At 36.4% G+C, this 15428-nt stretch overlaps 2 protein-coding genes across 5 annotated transcripts in view; both read left to right on the top strand.

The window, feature by feature from the left end:
- Positions 1-8426, top strand: part of LOC118739080 (protein naked cuticle-like) — a 236991-nt gene extending 228565 nt beyond the window's left edge. Inside the window, exons 7-8 of one of the 3 annotated variants that reach the window (XR_004992978.1) lie at positions 8240-8257; positions 8339-8426. The gene's annotated coding sequence lies outside the window, so the exon portion shown is untranslated. Of the gene's footprint in view, positions 1-8239; positions 8258-8320 lie in introns of all 3 variants that reach the window. The other 2 variants (XR_004992977.1, XR_004992976.1) reach the window with 2 other exon arrangements.
- LOC118739081 (SET domain-containing protein SmydA-8-like) lies at positions 5708-13525 on the top strand. Of its 2 annotated transcripts, none has more exons than XM_036470202.1 (4): positions 5708-6189; positions 11906-12781; positions 12843-13104; positions 13166-13525. In XM_036470202.1, exons 1-4 carry the CDS (start codon positions 6046-6048, stop codon positions 13474-13476), a joined length of 1593 nt encoding a protein of 530 aa, XP_036326095.1. In that variant the 5' UTR covers positions 5708-6045; the 3' UTR covers positions 13477-13525. The 2 variants fall into 2 exon arrangements, with proteins under 2 accessions (XP_036326095.1, XP_036326096.1); XM_036470203.1 differs by lacking the exon at positions 5708-6189 and adding an exon at positions 8357-8442.
- The last annotated feature ends 1903 nt before the right edge of the window (positions 13526-15428 follow it).

The following is a 15428-nucleotide window of genomic DNA, read 5'->3' as shown; positions in this document are numbered from 1 at the left end:
TGAACTAAATCCGCACAAATGCGATGCGTAATGAATTGAAGCTTACACAGCAATGCATACAAATATAAATACAAATGTAAAATTGCTACTACATATAATTGTGTAAATTATATTGATATGAATTATTTAAATAAACAATTTAATTGAGTGTGCAAAGTTACTGTAAAAGCCATTGTTGCTTACAAAAAGAGGAATACAAATATAAATACGTGCATTTACAAATTTATATATGTATGTATGTTGATACAAGTATGTACTGCATTCACAAAATAACTAGCTGAAATCGATACACACCTTAATAAATAAACTAAAATTCATTGGAAAAACTACAGGCATGCATACATAAATAAAAAATATTTATTATAGAAAAATTAAATTTGTTAGATACCTACGAAATTATTTTACGCAAATTTTATTTGGCATCGATTTAATTTTTAATCGCTTTATTTACAAACACACACGCATACTCATGAAGCGATATTTTTTCCGAAAACCTAACGATTTTATTTGTAAAATTACTCCTAATTTATATCAAGATAGTAAATATTTTAGGATTAAGTTTAATTTTCACCATCCATTTCACCACTCGCCTCCAAATTCACTTCATAAATAGCCAATTTAATTAATTTTATAATAATAGAATAAATATGTAAATTTAAATTTATATTTACAACTTTTAATGCCAATTTAGTTAAAGGTAATATGTTCGTACAAGCCTATTTACATACATGTAGATATGTATGGTTTCTAGTTAATACATTTACTACTACATTATGCTCAGTAAGTTCAAATGCTCTGTTAAGTTAACTTTTTTCTTCAAACACATAGAAAAAGACTGATTTCCATTTATCAATTTATTGAGAAACGACAAATTTTTAAATATGTACCAATGGAAATACATACAATAAATTATTGAAAGAACTATGAAAAACACAAAATTAATTAAGTTTCATTTATTCAAAAATTATGCAGGTAAATTAAGATAAAACTTAAAATTTGCATAAGACCGAAAAAATGCGGTTTCTCTAAGAACTGTGCTTTTTTTCTGTTATTATTCTGCTTTTGATTTTTCTCTTCTTCTTATGATTTTTTTCTTCTTCTCTTCTTCCGATTCTTCTTCTTCTTATGATTTTTTTCTTCTTCTCTTCTTCCGATTCTTCTTCTTCCCTCTCTTTTTTTCTTCTTCTTCATAGCCTTTTTCTTCTTCTTTTTATTCTTCTTCTTTTTTCCTTTTCTTTTTGTTTTAATTTTTCTTCTTTTCCTTTTTGTTCTTCTTCTTCTGATTTTTCTTCTTCCTCATTTTTCTTCCTCTTAATTTTTTCTTCTTTTTCGTCACTATTCTGCTTTCATCTAAAACTTCTTTTTCTCTTTTAAGTTACTCTTTTCTTCTGCTTTTTGGTTCCACATTTCCCCTAATTCGTCTGCGTATCCTTCTTCATCTTTTATTTTAACTAGAGCGTCCTATCATTTTTCTTTTGGTTTTTCTTTCGTAACTCGTTTTTCTTCCTCCTCAAATTTCGGTCAAAGAGTTATTTAAAGTTCATAAAAGCACTCAATTCTATTTTTCCTCACGTTAACTGGCCTCAGAAAAGACCAGAAGAAGGCAGGATCTTGTACTTTATTGCTCCGTTTGAACTTTATATTTTCATTCGAAAATTACTGCTGGCTCTTATCGATCTTCAAGAGGGCAGTGTAGCAGGCCAATGCGATTTGACCGTAGTTAGCCCCTTCAAAAGCTTCCGCGAAAAGCTTTTTTAAGCTCCCTGTATATTTTATGCGTGTTTTTGGTCGAAAATGATGTCACACTTATCTTAAAAAATGCATTATCTTCAGTTTTGCATAAAGAACAAGATTCCACCGCGATTGTATTTAAATGAAAACTTAAAAAAGATGTACTAAAAAGTAAAAAATAACCACTCGTGCTCATATACCCCCCTAGTTGTGTATGTTACGTATGCGCCCGTAGCACCACATACATTCAGCTAACACATTTACTCGCACGCCTTAAATGAAAAGTCATATAATTTAAAAGTAATTAAATATTGGCGTGGAAGATTTCGACACAGTATTCCTTATGCACATATATCTTACTTTCTTTATGTATATAACAATTTTAGAATGAATTTTGAGAGTGTGCCAATAAAAATTGTAAAAGTTTCTCAAATCATAGTCATCTTTTACTAAATGCAATTTTTTTTAATTTGGTGGCACACTAGTCTAACACACTAGATTCGTTCGTTTCGGCAAGAAAAATATTTACACCGTTTAATTTTATTATTTTGAAGCAGTGTTGCCAACTTTTGGTTTTCAAAAAGCACCAAAAACTTGGAAAAAAAGCGTTTTAGCACACTAAAAGCACCAAATGGTTTAAAATCAATTGATGCTTTTTTCATAACAGTTTGTATGTATTTAACAAAAACAAAAAATTAACAATATTTACAAGAATGCATACATAAATCAATAAAAAAAACTTTTTCGCTCATAACGATTGAAAAGCCACATGCTATAATGACTCATGCTTACGACGTAATACCAAGGTACTGCACATTAAAACTGATATATCTCAAGAAAGAAAAATCGAATCCCAACAAACGAAAATCATGCCCTAAGTAGAAATTAGCAACAAAAATTTTTGTTTTCATTATATAACCTCAAATATCGCCAAAAACCGTGATTTTGGCACTTTGAGGTTAGGATATCTCAAAATTCTAGTGCTAGAGCAATTGTGCGGCCAGATTTGGATTTAGCACCAAGAAACGATGTGTTTTACTCAGGTGGTACAAAAATAAAAATTTTTATAAGTAATTAGAAAAGAAAAAAAGAAATACTTAACTTACTCGCATATCTACTAACATTTTCAACGCGAAGAGAATTGAACAACGTGAATTTGCAAGTTCAGCTTTTTATCAATCATGGTTGTATTTAAGTGCATTTAAATTTGTAGATTTTTGTAAATACAGTGCTACCACAGCTTTAAATATTTAAAAACTATTTCAGGTTTTAACTATATCGGAGTAATTTTAGTTCAGAAAAAAAGCACTAAAAAGGTACTAGGCACTAAATAATTTTTTTTTGCCCTTTTAATTTTCAAAAAGCACTAAATCTAGTGCTTAAAGCGCCAAGTTGGCAACTATGTTTTGAAGTATCTTAAATTATTAAAACTAAAAAATTTATCATTTCAAAAATTACAAGATAGCTGCGACAGGTATTCTATATGCTGCGATTTTTTTAATTTGGTGGCACACTCTTGAAACTTCACAGATATGTTGTCTTTGATGCCAACGTCCATTGCCTCTAATTTGAGCATTCTTTTGAAATCTTCCCAAAGTTATTAAAAAAAAAAAACATTTTTTTCGAGTGAAGATAAAAAACTGAGTAATTTCGGCACTGTTTCGTCTAAATAGACGTTTTAGAGCTAAACTTGTTTAAATATTTTATTTATTTTATATTTTATAGTTTTTGTTACTGCAACTCTACTGATTGAAATATATGCAAGAAGAATACTTTAGTGTTTTTTTTTCTGGCTAGAGAAGGAAGGACACTAAAAAACTAAATCGTGATATTTGCTCATATACGGCTAACGCAGAATAAAAACTCACTCTGCATATGGTTTACTTAGACCAGTCACCATCAAAACCGATCACGACTAAAAATGAGCTCATTAGAGCAAAAGCTGTCTCTGGCGTCGCTGTGTTATACTCAAATTAAAAATAAATTAACGAGATATATTTAAGAAGCTACTCCCGCGGAATATGTTTTTGGTTACGACCAATACAATTATTGTCAATTTCGTAGCCAAGCTTTTTTAAGTTTTCAGTATAGTTTATATACTTGACGTCTACAAAGTAAAAGCTCTTAACGGCGGGAAGCTGTTCTAGACCAGCTGACGTTCTTTGGCAGTGACGAACAAAACCCCCCGGTCTAAGCTGCTTAAAGCAGCATTTTTTTAATAATTTCCTTTCGATCTAACTTAGACAGTCAAAACAAATCCGGCAGGGGAGGCTACTATTCAACGCAGTCTGTAGAGTTTTTTATGGACGGAAAAAGAATAAAAGCTCTCTTTGGCCGTCACTGATCTAACTGCACGGACGCCTACAAAGTAGAAGCTCTTACCGCCCTACGCTGTTCTACACCAGCTGACCTTTTTTGGCAGTGACTAACAAAACAATCCGCTCGAAGCTTCTTAAAGCCTTTAGTAAATTTGTTATAGGCGCACATACGGTAAAAGCTCTCTGATGACAATTGCTCTCTAGGCGTTTCTGTAACGATTCTCTTTCGATCGAACTTAGATAGAGTCAAAACAAATCAGGCGGGAGAAGCTATTCAACGCTGTCTGTAGAGTTTTTATGAACGGTGACAGATTAAAGGCTCTCTCCTCTGAACTCCACTGATCTAACTGTACGACAAGGGGCACGAATAATGGCAATTTGTGTTATCCCACAGATACTCGTAAGAAAAATCAGTTCTTTGCTCTCCACAATTACATAAACCATACCGCTTAGGCCAATGAGATAGTTGATTCGACCTTTGGTACATCCTACGACAAAGAGAGTTAACAGTCCAATTATGTGCGAAAGGCAAGAAATGGACAGTTTTCAGACGAGTAACATTTAGCTCGTTGAAATGGAAAAAACTGTAATCGAATGTTTCCAAAACATCGATTTAACGTTATCTATAACACTCGGAAAAAGGCATTTAACTCAACCTTTTATGGGCCTGCTTCTTCAAATAGTAATAGTAATCAGTTCTGCTGTAACAGGTCTGAGAAAAATTGCCTCATCCAAGCCGGTTACGAAGAAAGCTCTCTAATTAGTATTTTTCATGTAGATATCACGCTTTTCTTTCAAAGTCATTTGATCGATTCGACTTGCTCATCTTTCAAAACGACATGTTCACATAACGAAACATTGCCAATATTTCACAATAAATATAAACAAAAATATTCCTCTTCGAAAACTTAAAAATTATTTTTTTCACCGAATTGCCACGCCTTCTCCACCAATTAGCCAAAAAAATAAACATTTAATTTTTTTTCTGGTTCAAAGCATAGCGAACAAGCGAACCAGAAAGCTAATGAAAGAACACGAGATGCTATTAATAAAAGTTGAAATAAAAGAAAACAAAGAAAATAAACGATAGTGCCGTCAGAAGAAGACTTGTACATTAGACCGTACAACCTTACAAGAAAAAAAAGAAATAGTTCCTTAGCAAGAGTTTTATGATTTTTGGCGAGCTTTAATTTACCGAAATATGGGTGGTACGTTAGAGTAGTATGAACTGAGATCTGGTGGGTAAGTACTAGAACGGGGTACTTGCGGTCAATTAACTTTAGTACGGAAAACAAAAAAAGACAAGAACATTGATATATTAAAATTTAAGATCGGACTCTAAATGCCGAAGATATATAGCGAAAAATTACAAAAAAAAAGTTGTTTCGAAATTGCCCGGCGAAAATACTTTCGACTAGGGGATGTAAGGCAAACTTGTTTTTTCCAGTACGGTCTATTGTACAGATTGTATAAATCTGACGCTTTCGAAAAAGGCTTGCCTGCGTACTGCCTGCTTAGTGCGCTGTACACTCCTCACCTTCGCTACTCGCGCCGCCTTTTTCAAATGACAATACTCAGGGCGCGCGCCTTAAGTGCGCTCTGTAGAGCGTTGCATAGCAGCTGTCATTAAAATGTTCAACTAGAGAAAATTTCGGCAGCTGCATTTGTACATTATGTATCTAAATGCGCTTGTACAGTGGATTTTGTAGAAATTTATTGAATTTAGCTGCTCTTCGCTGCCAAGCATTCACAAATTAATTTCATCGACCAGTTGTGGCGCGGCTGGCGATTACGCAAACTGAAAATTTCAAAAATCTTAGCAAACTATAGTGTGTGCTTTTATATTAATTTATTATAAATATACACATATAGTATATTTATTGTATATGCTGACATCTGTTTCAAAATTCGCGTGCCGTCTGTTTGGAAAATAATTAAAAAAAAACACATAAATTTTCTAAAATTCAGTAGAAGCGCGAGGCAAAAAAAAAATAGTATGACAAATCCTGGCAAATGCGCAGTTTGTGGAGTGACGGCGGCACAGAAGTGCGGCGGTTGTCGAAATGTTGTCTATTGTGGCAAAGAGCATCAGATCATACACTGGAAGAAGGGTCACAAGGCGGAGTGCAAGTGTTATGAGGTGAATTGCAAGCGATTTTTTTAAAGGAATAAACTTATTACTGAAAATAAAAAAAGTGAACATAACAGGTAAAATAATATCTGAGTTGCAATGTACTATGTACTCTCTGTGTAGAGATCGAAATGAGTGCTCGATAAGTAATTTTTAAGCAAAAACACAACCGGGGTGCGTTATTTGCTGCATGATTCGGTAGTCGTAACTAAACCAAATTAGTATGGGACCACCCTTAATGTACACCTTTTCCGATAAAAAAAAATTTTCTAAAACGGTTCACGTGTTGTAAAGTTTTCCGGGAACATAAGTACATAAAAAAATTAAATAAAAAATATTCCGTGAATTGATAACCTCCTCCATTTTTGAAGTCGGTTAAAAATACATAGTAGTGTTTAGTCAAAATCACGCAGAATCGGATCAAGGTGTCGCGGTAACCCATTAACTAGTATAGTAGAATTATATAATATAGAATTGAAAAAAAAACTATTCGACAGAAAAAAAGTTTAACCAAAGTTTAAATTTAAGTTCTGGAGGTCAATTATTCTTATTCCCAAACTATTGTTTTTGTTTGTTTTTCATACTTTTTAATATTCTAGAAACATTCTTATAACTGATTACTAATGTTTACTTAACTGCTTTTGATGTTACTGTTAGCTAAGATCTAAGTCGGATTATTTGAAAGAGCGAACATTCCCATTTTTTATGGGCTAACGGCTTGCTTGGTATTCGCCTTAAGTACCTGAATCCTTAATAGATTGTTAGCATAGCATCGGTCCTTCACGGCACCCCACAAAAAAAGTCGAATAGTGTCAAATCGCAGCTCCGAGGTAGCGTTTCGAGCAACGTTTTCACAGCAAAATGGGCCAATGATGCCACGGCTCCAAAACTTGCACCAAACTGTCACTCTCTGAGGATGCATTGGCTTCTCAACGATCACGTGCGGGATTACGGACTCCAGATGGCGCAGTTTTGCTGGTTAAGATGATTTTTCGAACAAATTCGTTGTCCATTTCGAGCTGCAAAGGTTTACATTATTTATCAACGTTGTTTCAGGATAAAGCGATTAATTTCGTCCCGCGGGGATACGATATTAGGTTTGTTCGTCGAAAATCCAACAAGAATTATCCAACACCCAAAATATCAGAGAGTAAGAAAAAATTCTCTCAAATCTCTTTCATGTTGAGAAACTTGCAAATGTCTGCACGAACGCAAATTCTCTACCAGCTGTTGTCCATGGTTGCATTTCAAACATAATACATTTTTATAGAATTTTTAAAATTCTTTCAGATGGACGAAAACAGGATATACATGTATATTTCTTGTTGTTCTGACTTTCTTTAACATACATTTCAATTTCTTTATCGTACTAGCTGTCGGGTTTCTTAAATCGACTTTGGTTGCAATTGCATTCCGATTGCGAATAAAATTTTTTTCAGCCGAATTAAGTTCAAATCATTGCAATTAATTAAATTAATTATATCAACAAGTATTGACTTTGTTTTTTTTCATAAAAAAATCGCGTGTTTATAAATTTTTAAATTTAACGAACTTATTTATTCAAGTTATCGTAGACAAAAATGTAACCATGCGCTGCAATCACATGTTCGTGTTTGCAAATTCTTGCTGGCAAATTTTTTTCTAGCAAGAATTTGCAACTTTTCTCCAAGAGAATTATCACTCTCACAATTTTTAAGTGTTGGATAATTTTTTGGTCTGCACGAACGCGATTTCGGCAAAAATCATGATAATTCGTACAAATACGTACAAATTTTTTGCTCGACGAACAAACCTATTGTCTCACTGTCAAGATTTCAGGGGGAAAGAGCTGTCACTGTCAAAATAATATATGAATAAAAAAACATTATATGGACCACCATTTACTAGAAAATTTACACATTGATAGTTTTTTAAAGTCTCTCTTAAATTTAAATCTTTCCTGCCATCATGTAATATTTCCAAATGAAAAAAAATAATAATTTGTTAATTCTTCAAATGACTCGTATGCAATTGAAATTAGAGATTAATTTATATCCTCTTCTCTCTGCTATTTTCTTAGGTGGAACCACCCTTTTCGGTAAGCCAAATTGCTTTAATTTAGATTTTCTTGGCAAATAATCAAAATTCTGTCGATACAAAGAAGGTGATTAACCTGCAGGTGGTCCGATCAGTTCATCGCTCTGTCGTTCCCTCATTCATGCCACCAAGTGCCAATAATGCAACAAGACATTTGGGAAATCACACAGAAAACAAATGGAAAGCGTATGTATAACAAAGAACGTACATACTATACATAGTACATATTTATGTAGCTAGAAAGTAAACAAGCTGCAAATTTTCAATGTGGTTTACATACATATATGTATTTAGTCATGAGACGAAATGGTATTGAAACATTTGAGTAAATATTGTTTGTTTACACAACAGTGAGCTAAGGCAACAGGTGGTTGCGAAAGATACTAAAAGATACACGTTTTACATACACATTACTGTAAGCTAAGTAATTATCCTTATACCTTGCTGTTTGACTAAAAATCGAGAAGGGCTCAAACATTTTTTACCACATTTCAGATGTCATTTTTCTTCGCTACTTTAATCATGCTCACAGTCCTAATAATATTTAAAAAGTGCGAACGTACCTTTCGAGTTTAACCTCTGCCAGTTTATCCCAGCATGCCACAATTCGGTAGTTGATGTAGAATATAATATGGACATAATATCAGACTCTGGATAGCAGCGTCTCGGTATCACTATTTTGAATATAAAAGTTTGACTGCCATAGAAGCCAATGACATTTCCTGCCAAAATTCTACTATTATCTACTAGCCTAGCTGGTTTCTCGCACCGTGCGTAGGTTCAAATTAGTCACATCCAATTTATCATTTATTCAACCCTTTAACACCTTTGTTTTTCTATCTCTGGATTATCGTTTCAATCAAGCTTGTATAGGTTAGGCTGAAGTGACTGTAGCCATAATTATGAGCTCGTTGTGATATCATGCGGATCTGAGAAACCCTCATGTTCAAACCATCGTGTGGATTCAGCGGAACCTAATGATTGCCGTATTCCTACCCTATGACGGTTAAACCCTCAACACATTCTGAGCCCATGGGCTTTCTTCTTCTACTACACAGTGCGGGGCGCTCATATAACAGTTTCCGCTAAGTTTCTAGCTCTGTTTCACTTCTACAGAAATCGTTATAGGATACCTCCAACGTATCTGCGTGGTTTCCCATGGCAATATGGCCGTGACTAAGTTCCTTCTACCCAGCATTAGGACAACTTCCGACCGCTTCAAGTTCCATTCCGGCCACATGAGTTTGGTCTTGTTGCAAGGTGAGGCTTGCCCATCTACCACTTGCTGATTTAAGAGATAGATCCCCTGCAGGTAGCGATCGACATGCCTAAATCCTTCCAGGACTGCGAAAGTGGAACGGATATGCCCTCTCTTGCAAGTTCATCAGCCTTCTCGTTGTCTGGTATTTTTCGGTGCTACCGTCCCTGTAGAAGTAGAATAAACAATTTTCTTCAGGAGCCCCCATGACCAAAACTCTATATCTGGAATAGAAATTTTATACCTCTTTGCAATAATTACAGGCATCCTCACTGGACACTGTAGATTAAGAGGCCATCTGCCCAAGCTTGGAATCTGGTCGACCGATTTCTGTCATTTCTGCGCTTCAGCTCAGGGAACACCATCTCACATGCTTCTGGAGTATGATGCCATAGCGAGGCGACGAACGAACAGCATAGGCTCAATGTGCCAGAGAGAGAGCACATATACTCCAAAGGATGTCCTGGACTTCCTGGAATCCTTGGGATTAACTGATATATTGTGATGAGTGTAGGGCACAATAGATCTACTAGTTCACGGTCATACGTCTTTCGAATAGGTATCTTTTTATCTACATATCTACCTCTTTCCAATTATTAGACGTTAGGGTCAATATTTTTTAAAATTGAGGTGTGCCGACCCTGAGGGACTCTCCAGTCGGGTAATTCCCGCAGCCTGTAGGCAGTGTAACCCTCGAATTGTTTTTTTAATTCTTAAGCTTTTTGGTATTTCGATATGGGACCTGCGTCTGACAAAGAGTGGTAAACTAATTAAATCCTCTCTGTTTTGTAAGATTTTTTAGTAGAAAGACGACTTACTCTAAAGTTAGCGAGTCAGGAAAGATTCAAGAAGAGTAAATAAAAAATAAACTCAATTCTTTTTAGGCCTTGCGTAGTAGAAGTCAACATCAATAGTCAACACAAATCTGTCCAACCAACGAGCTAATTAGGTCTAACAAAGAATCAGTATTTTGTCCGTTTCGGGAGGACTAAGTTTAAAGTGTTCTCTCTTCTTCGTGACGCACTTTCTAAACTAAGATTTCATAGGCAGTTAAGGAAAACTCTCGGCACAGCGAGGGTATATCCTTATTCTAAGTGCATGGGGCTTTTCGGTAAAGCAGCAAAACAAAGCATGTTGAATTGTTACTTAGTTGCGCAAATTGGGCTTTTCCAGCAATTATAGTTTAGAAGTAAAAGACACTGATGCTTTGGTATGCTGCATTTCCGAACAGGGGGCATTTTCATAGCAGTACTTTCTCAAAAGTCAAAAGACAGATACCAAATTTGAGGCAACAATTGCCTATAAGAGTTCTAGAATGTTCATTTGGGAAATAGCAGCAGCTATTCTTCGCTTTATCTCCACACTGACATTATTGGCGGTGTTTATGCTGGATGCTAAGTAAACTAAGTCCCTTACTACTTCAAAGTTATGACTGCCAACAGTGACGTGTGTCCCAATACGCGGAGACCTTTTATGTGTTTCCAGGAGGTACTTTGCCTTGTCCTCGTTCACCGCTTCGCCAACTTCGGTAGCTTCTTTTTCGAAGCTGCAAAATACTGCGCTGACATCCCTGGGTTTCAGGCCAACGATGTCAATATCATCTGCATACGCCAGCAGCATCGTACTTTTGCTGTATATGGTGTCGCTGCGATTCAGATTGGCAGCCCTAATAACACTTTCCAGCACCAGATTGAAAAAATCGGATGAGAGTGAATCGCCTTGTCTAAAACCTCGTCTGGCCCCAAACGGCGCGGAGGTCCTTCCCAATTTGGACGCACTTTAAAGTTGCGCTCAACGTCACTCTACATAGCAGTTTTGGTTTTGCCGGGATCACAAATTTAGACATAGCTTCTCATCGGGCTTTAATAAACAGCTTTGGAGTCGACAAAAAGATAATGTGTATCGATTTGCATATCGAGTGTTTTCTCCGCGCTGTAAAAATTTGGTCAATGGTGGACTTACCAGGTCTGAAGCCACACTAATAAGGTCCAATCAGTTGGCTCGTATCTTTTACACAGTATAGTCGACAGGTCCTTGATGCAATATTGAGAAGGCTTATTCCGCGATAATTGGCGCAAACGGCGGGATCCCTTTCTTGTGGATTAGGCAAAGTACACTGAGATTCCAATCTTCGGCCATGTATTCATCAGACCGCCGACTTTGAACAGCTCAGTCGGTATACCGTCGGCTTCAGGGGTCTTATTGTTTTTAAGCCGCTTATTGCTGTTCTCACTTCGCACTGGTCAAGTGGAGGAACCTGAGCTGCGTCCCTATACATTGGTTCCGATTGAAAGGTTAAACTTGTAGTTTTAACGTTCTTGGTTTTTATTTTTCTGTGCATTTGTTATACGTTCATCAATTATATATCTCTGTCATCTTTTCGTTTTCTAGGTCGCTATAAATGACATACTAGGACGTCATTTGCGCGCCACACGTGACATTAGAAAAGGGGAAATTTTCCTACGCGAAAAGCCCTTCATCTACGGACCCAAGGTAGCTAGCGCACCTGTCTGCCTGGGATGCCATCGTACATTAACCGCTCCTGAACCGCCGAAAAAGAATTATTACAAGTGCACGCGCTGTACATGGCCCATGTGTGGTCCGCAATGCGAGCGCTCATTGCAGCATGTTGACGAGTGCGAAATCATGGCGGCACGAAAATTCAATTCCAAAATAGATTACGATTCCTCTAAGCACCAGACGGGTAAGAAGGAGTCGGCATATTGCGTCATTCTACCACTACGTTGTATACTTCTACATAATAAAAACTCAGAAGCATTTGCGCGCTTCGCACAACTGGAAGATCATCTCAGTGAACGCGTCAATACGCCACTCTACAATATACTCAGTGCCAATTTGTTGACTTTTATCAAAACAATAATGGGCTTCAGTGAATGGAGCGATGAGGATGTATTGCGTGTGGCAGCGCGTTTGGACACAAATGCTTTTGAGATACGCCAACCAGCGACTGGGCAGAAACTGCGCGCTGTCTACGCAAATGCGGCGATGATTTCACACGATTGCATTTCCAATGCGCGTCACACTTTTGACGAGCAGATGCAGATACTCTTTATAGCGAAACAAAATATAGCGAAGGGTGAAATTATTGCAACTTCGTATACGCAGCCGCTGAAATGTACGCTCATGCGTCGTGAACATTTGCAGCTGGCAAAATGTTTCGATTGTATATGTACGCGCTGCAAGGATCCCGAGGAATTGGGCACATTTGCGGGCGCCATATTATGCAGAAAATGTAAAGTAGGTAAGGTGAGTGGTATTGGCTATCAAGTTGTTAAGTTTACTCGATAAAAGCGTACATATATTATAGATAATATCGACAGATCCGCTGGATAACGGTGCCTTGTGGAAGTGCCAGCTTTGTCCACATGAAATTCCTGCTAAGCAAATCAATTGGGGTAACAACGCCATGGTGAAGGAAATCGAGTCGTTGAATAAGACTTCACCGCGTGCGCTTGAGGAGTTCATACATCGCTATCGCGATACGTTGCACGAGAAAAACACGCACGTGTTGCAAGTAAAGTATGCGCTGACGCAGCTGTATGGCAACGCGCCCGGATTCCTGATGCACGGTAAGTTAATTTACCCAGGAAATTGAAAAAAAAGTATCACCAGTTGGTGACTCCTTTCTAGAAATGACTGACGGTGCAGTGAAGCGAAAAGTGGAACTTTGTCAAGAGCTGCTGGAAGTGGCCGATATAGTGGACGGTGGCTGGAGCATATTCCGTGGCAATTTACTGCTCGATTTGCAGGAGGCATTGGTAGTGCAAGCAAAACGTGAATTCGAAAGTGGCTTATTGACGAAGGCGAATGTGCAGGAGAAGCTCGCAGAGGCAATGGAGTTGTTGAAGGAAGCTGTGGAAATAATGAAACTCGAACCTGATATGCAAGAGGTTTTAAAGGAGCGTACACAGCAGTTGGCCGATGAATTAGATATGGATTGAATTATGGAGTTGAGATGTTTAAGCAATAACTTCAATATAAAGTGTTTAAGAAATAGAGTTCCGGGGAATACTTTGGTTTGGTGCTCTCGAAATAATTTTAGTTTGGCTTTGGGAAGAGAATTTCGAGCTGAGGGTATCTTTCTTAAATTCACAAAGTAAAGTTATGTCAGAGAGTGTTTATTAAAGATAAAATTGGTATCAACTTGAAACATTAATCCTTAAGTCAGACGACTCTAAAGCATCAAAAGACTTTGTACTCAGATTACTTACTTGAATAGAAAGTGTGGTCCTTTGGAAAATAGGTCTTTTGAGATTTAAGTCAATGGATGATTCAAGTCTTTTCAATTAACACATTTGAAATTGACTTTTAATCTTGTTTTTTTTTTTCTTTTTAGTTATAAACCGATGCATCGCGATGGGTAATATGACCTTACTATCAAAATGAAAACTGCTACGATGATAATAATTTAAATAAACTACATATACAACTTTTAAAAGATTTTAAAAGATTTTAGTCTGCAAGGTGCCCTTTCACCTTGGAAAACCAATAGGCAAATAACTTTGCTCGCTAATAACCAAATTCCATATTTGCGCCAGTAATTAAATGATAAAAAAATTTGCAACAAATTTGGGCTTAAACCCATGGTGAAATTAAAAACAGTTGCAGTAATAAAGCAGCTTTCTCGCTTTATTTTCGGTATTTTCTTGACATTCGGCTATCGCATAAAAATTGTTCAAGGCAAAATTTTAAAATAAGATAGTGTCAAATCTTTGTCTTCGCTCTTATTACTACACCTAGTGTAATTTCACCATGGTTTTAAACCTGCTTTTATAACCTTACTGAAAGTTACAGAAAAGATATCCATACGCCTATGAGATGTGTCACAGTTGGCTTACCTTAATTTTCGGTAACATCCGCTTTATGAAATTTTTTCCAAATATTTTTTTATTATTTAAAATGTATTTTACTTAGTAATTTTCCTTAATTAAAAAGCAAAAATTCATAGATTTAATTTTTTCATCTCCCGAAAGAGAGCGTTTCGGAGACGTAGGTTATCAAATCAGGATTAAAACCAGTGTTGGTACATGTAGAGAAAATTGCCTACTTGTTGGGATTTTAGTCGAAAAAAATGAGTGTAGGGAAAAGAAGGAACACTTTTTGCAAAATCGCTAAGAATGCAAATATGCAGATAAGTACATATGGAGACTTTTTATCAAGAATATGATTTTATGTGTATTTATCTTATATGGCTAATAAGATTACCAAATACCTACATACATTTCTGAAACTAGTGATGTAAACAAACAACAACAGTTATTTCAAATTGACTTTTTGCACATTTCTGCCCAAAAAAAAAAGTCCGGACTGTTTCGGGCACAAAGAAGAAGACATTTACGATCCAAAAAAGGTATTCGCTCTCTATTACCAATTTTTCTAGCGTCAGGAACGCTTTCTGAGCTTTCTTGGGCACCCGCGGGATTTCGCGGTCTCGTGTTGAACTATCCTACTATGAACTGGCACTTGCATGATGTGACACTTGCTGTTATGTCTTATAGTCCAATATTTCTGGGCTTTTATTATGTATATGTGCTCCCTTGGAATAACGATACAACTCAAAATAAAAAACCCTCAAGATAAGAGATATGAGCCGCTTATCAGGATTAAGGGTTTTTTGTTTTGAGTTGAGTTGAGTTGAGTTCGATATGTAAACATACAACGCAATAGTGTACATATTATCTAATATATAAAAATCTCGTGTCACGGTGTTAGTGGTCGAACTCCACCGAAACGGCTGGACCGATCTTAATGAAATTTTGTGTGTATATTTGGTAGGTATGAGAATCGCATGTAAAGTATATTTCATACCGCTAGGTGCAGGGGGCGTGGCACCTCCCATACAAACCGAATAGGGGTATTCTCCAAATCTTGCAAAGCCATTGCACGTAGCACG

This window comes from Rhagoletis pomonella, unplaced genomic scaffold, assembly GCF_013731165.1.
Source record: "Rhagoletis pomonella isolate Grant_MI unplaced genomic scaffold, Rhpom_1.0 Rhpom_scaffold_00005, whole genome shotgun sequence".
NCBI classification, from domain to species: Eukaryota; Metazoa; Arthropoda; class Insecta; order Diptera; family Tephritidae; genus Rhagoletis; species Rhagoletis pomonella.
The sequence above is the reverse complement of the archived record's forward strand: the minus strand, read 5'-3'. Positions and strand labels throughout refer to the sequence as shown.

Coding starts and splice junctions, on each gene's coding strand:
- LOC118739081 (XM_036470202.1), top strand. CDS start 6,046: ATGACAAATCCTGGCAAATGCGCAGTTTGTGGAGTGACGGCGGCACAG. Junction 6,190..11,905: donor CGGAGTGCAAGTGTTATGAG/GTGAATTGCAAG, acceptor TTCGTTTTCTAG/GTCGCTATAAATGACATACT. Junction 13,105..13,165: donor GCCCGGATTCCTGATGCACG/GTAAGTTAATTT, acceptor ACTCCTTTCTAG/AAATGACTGACGGTGCAGTG.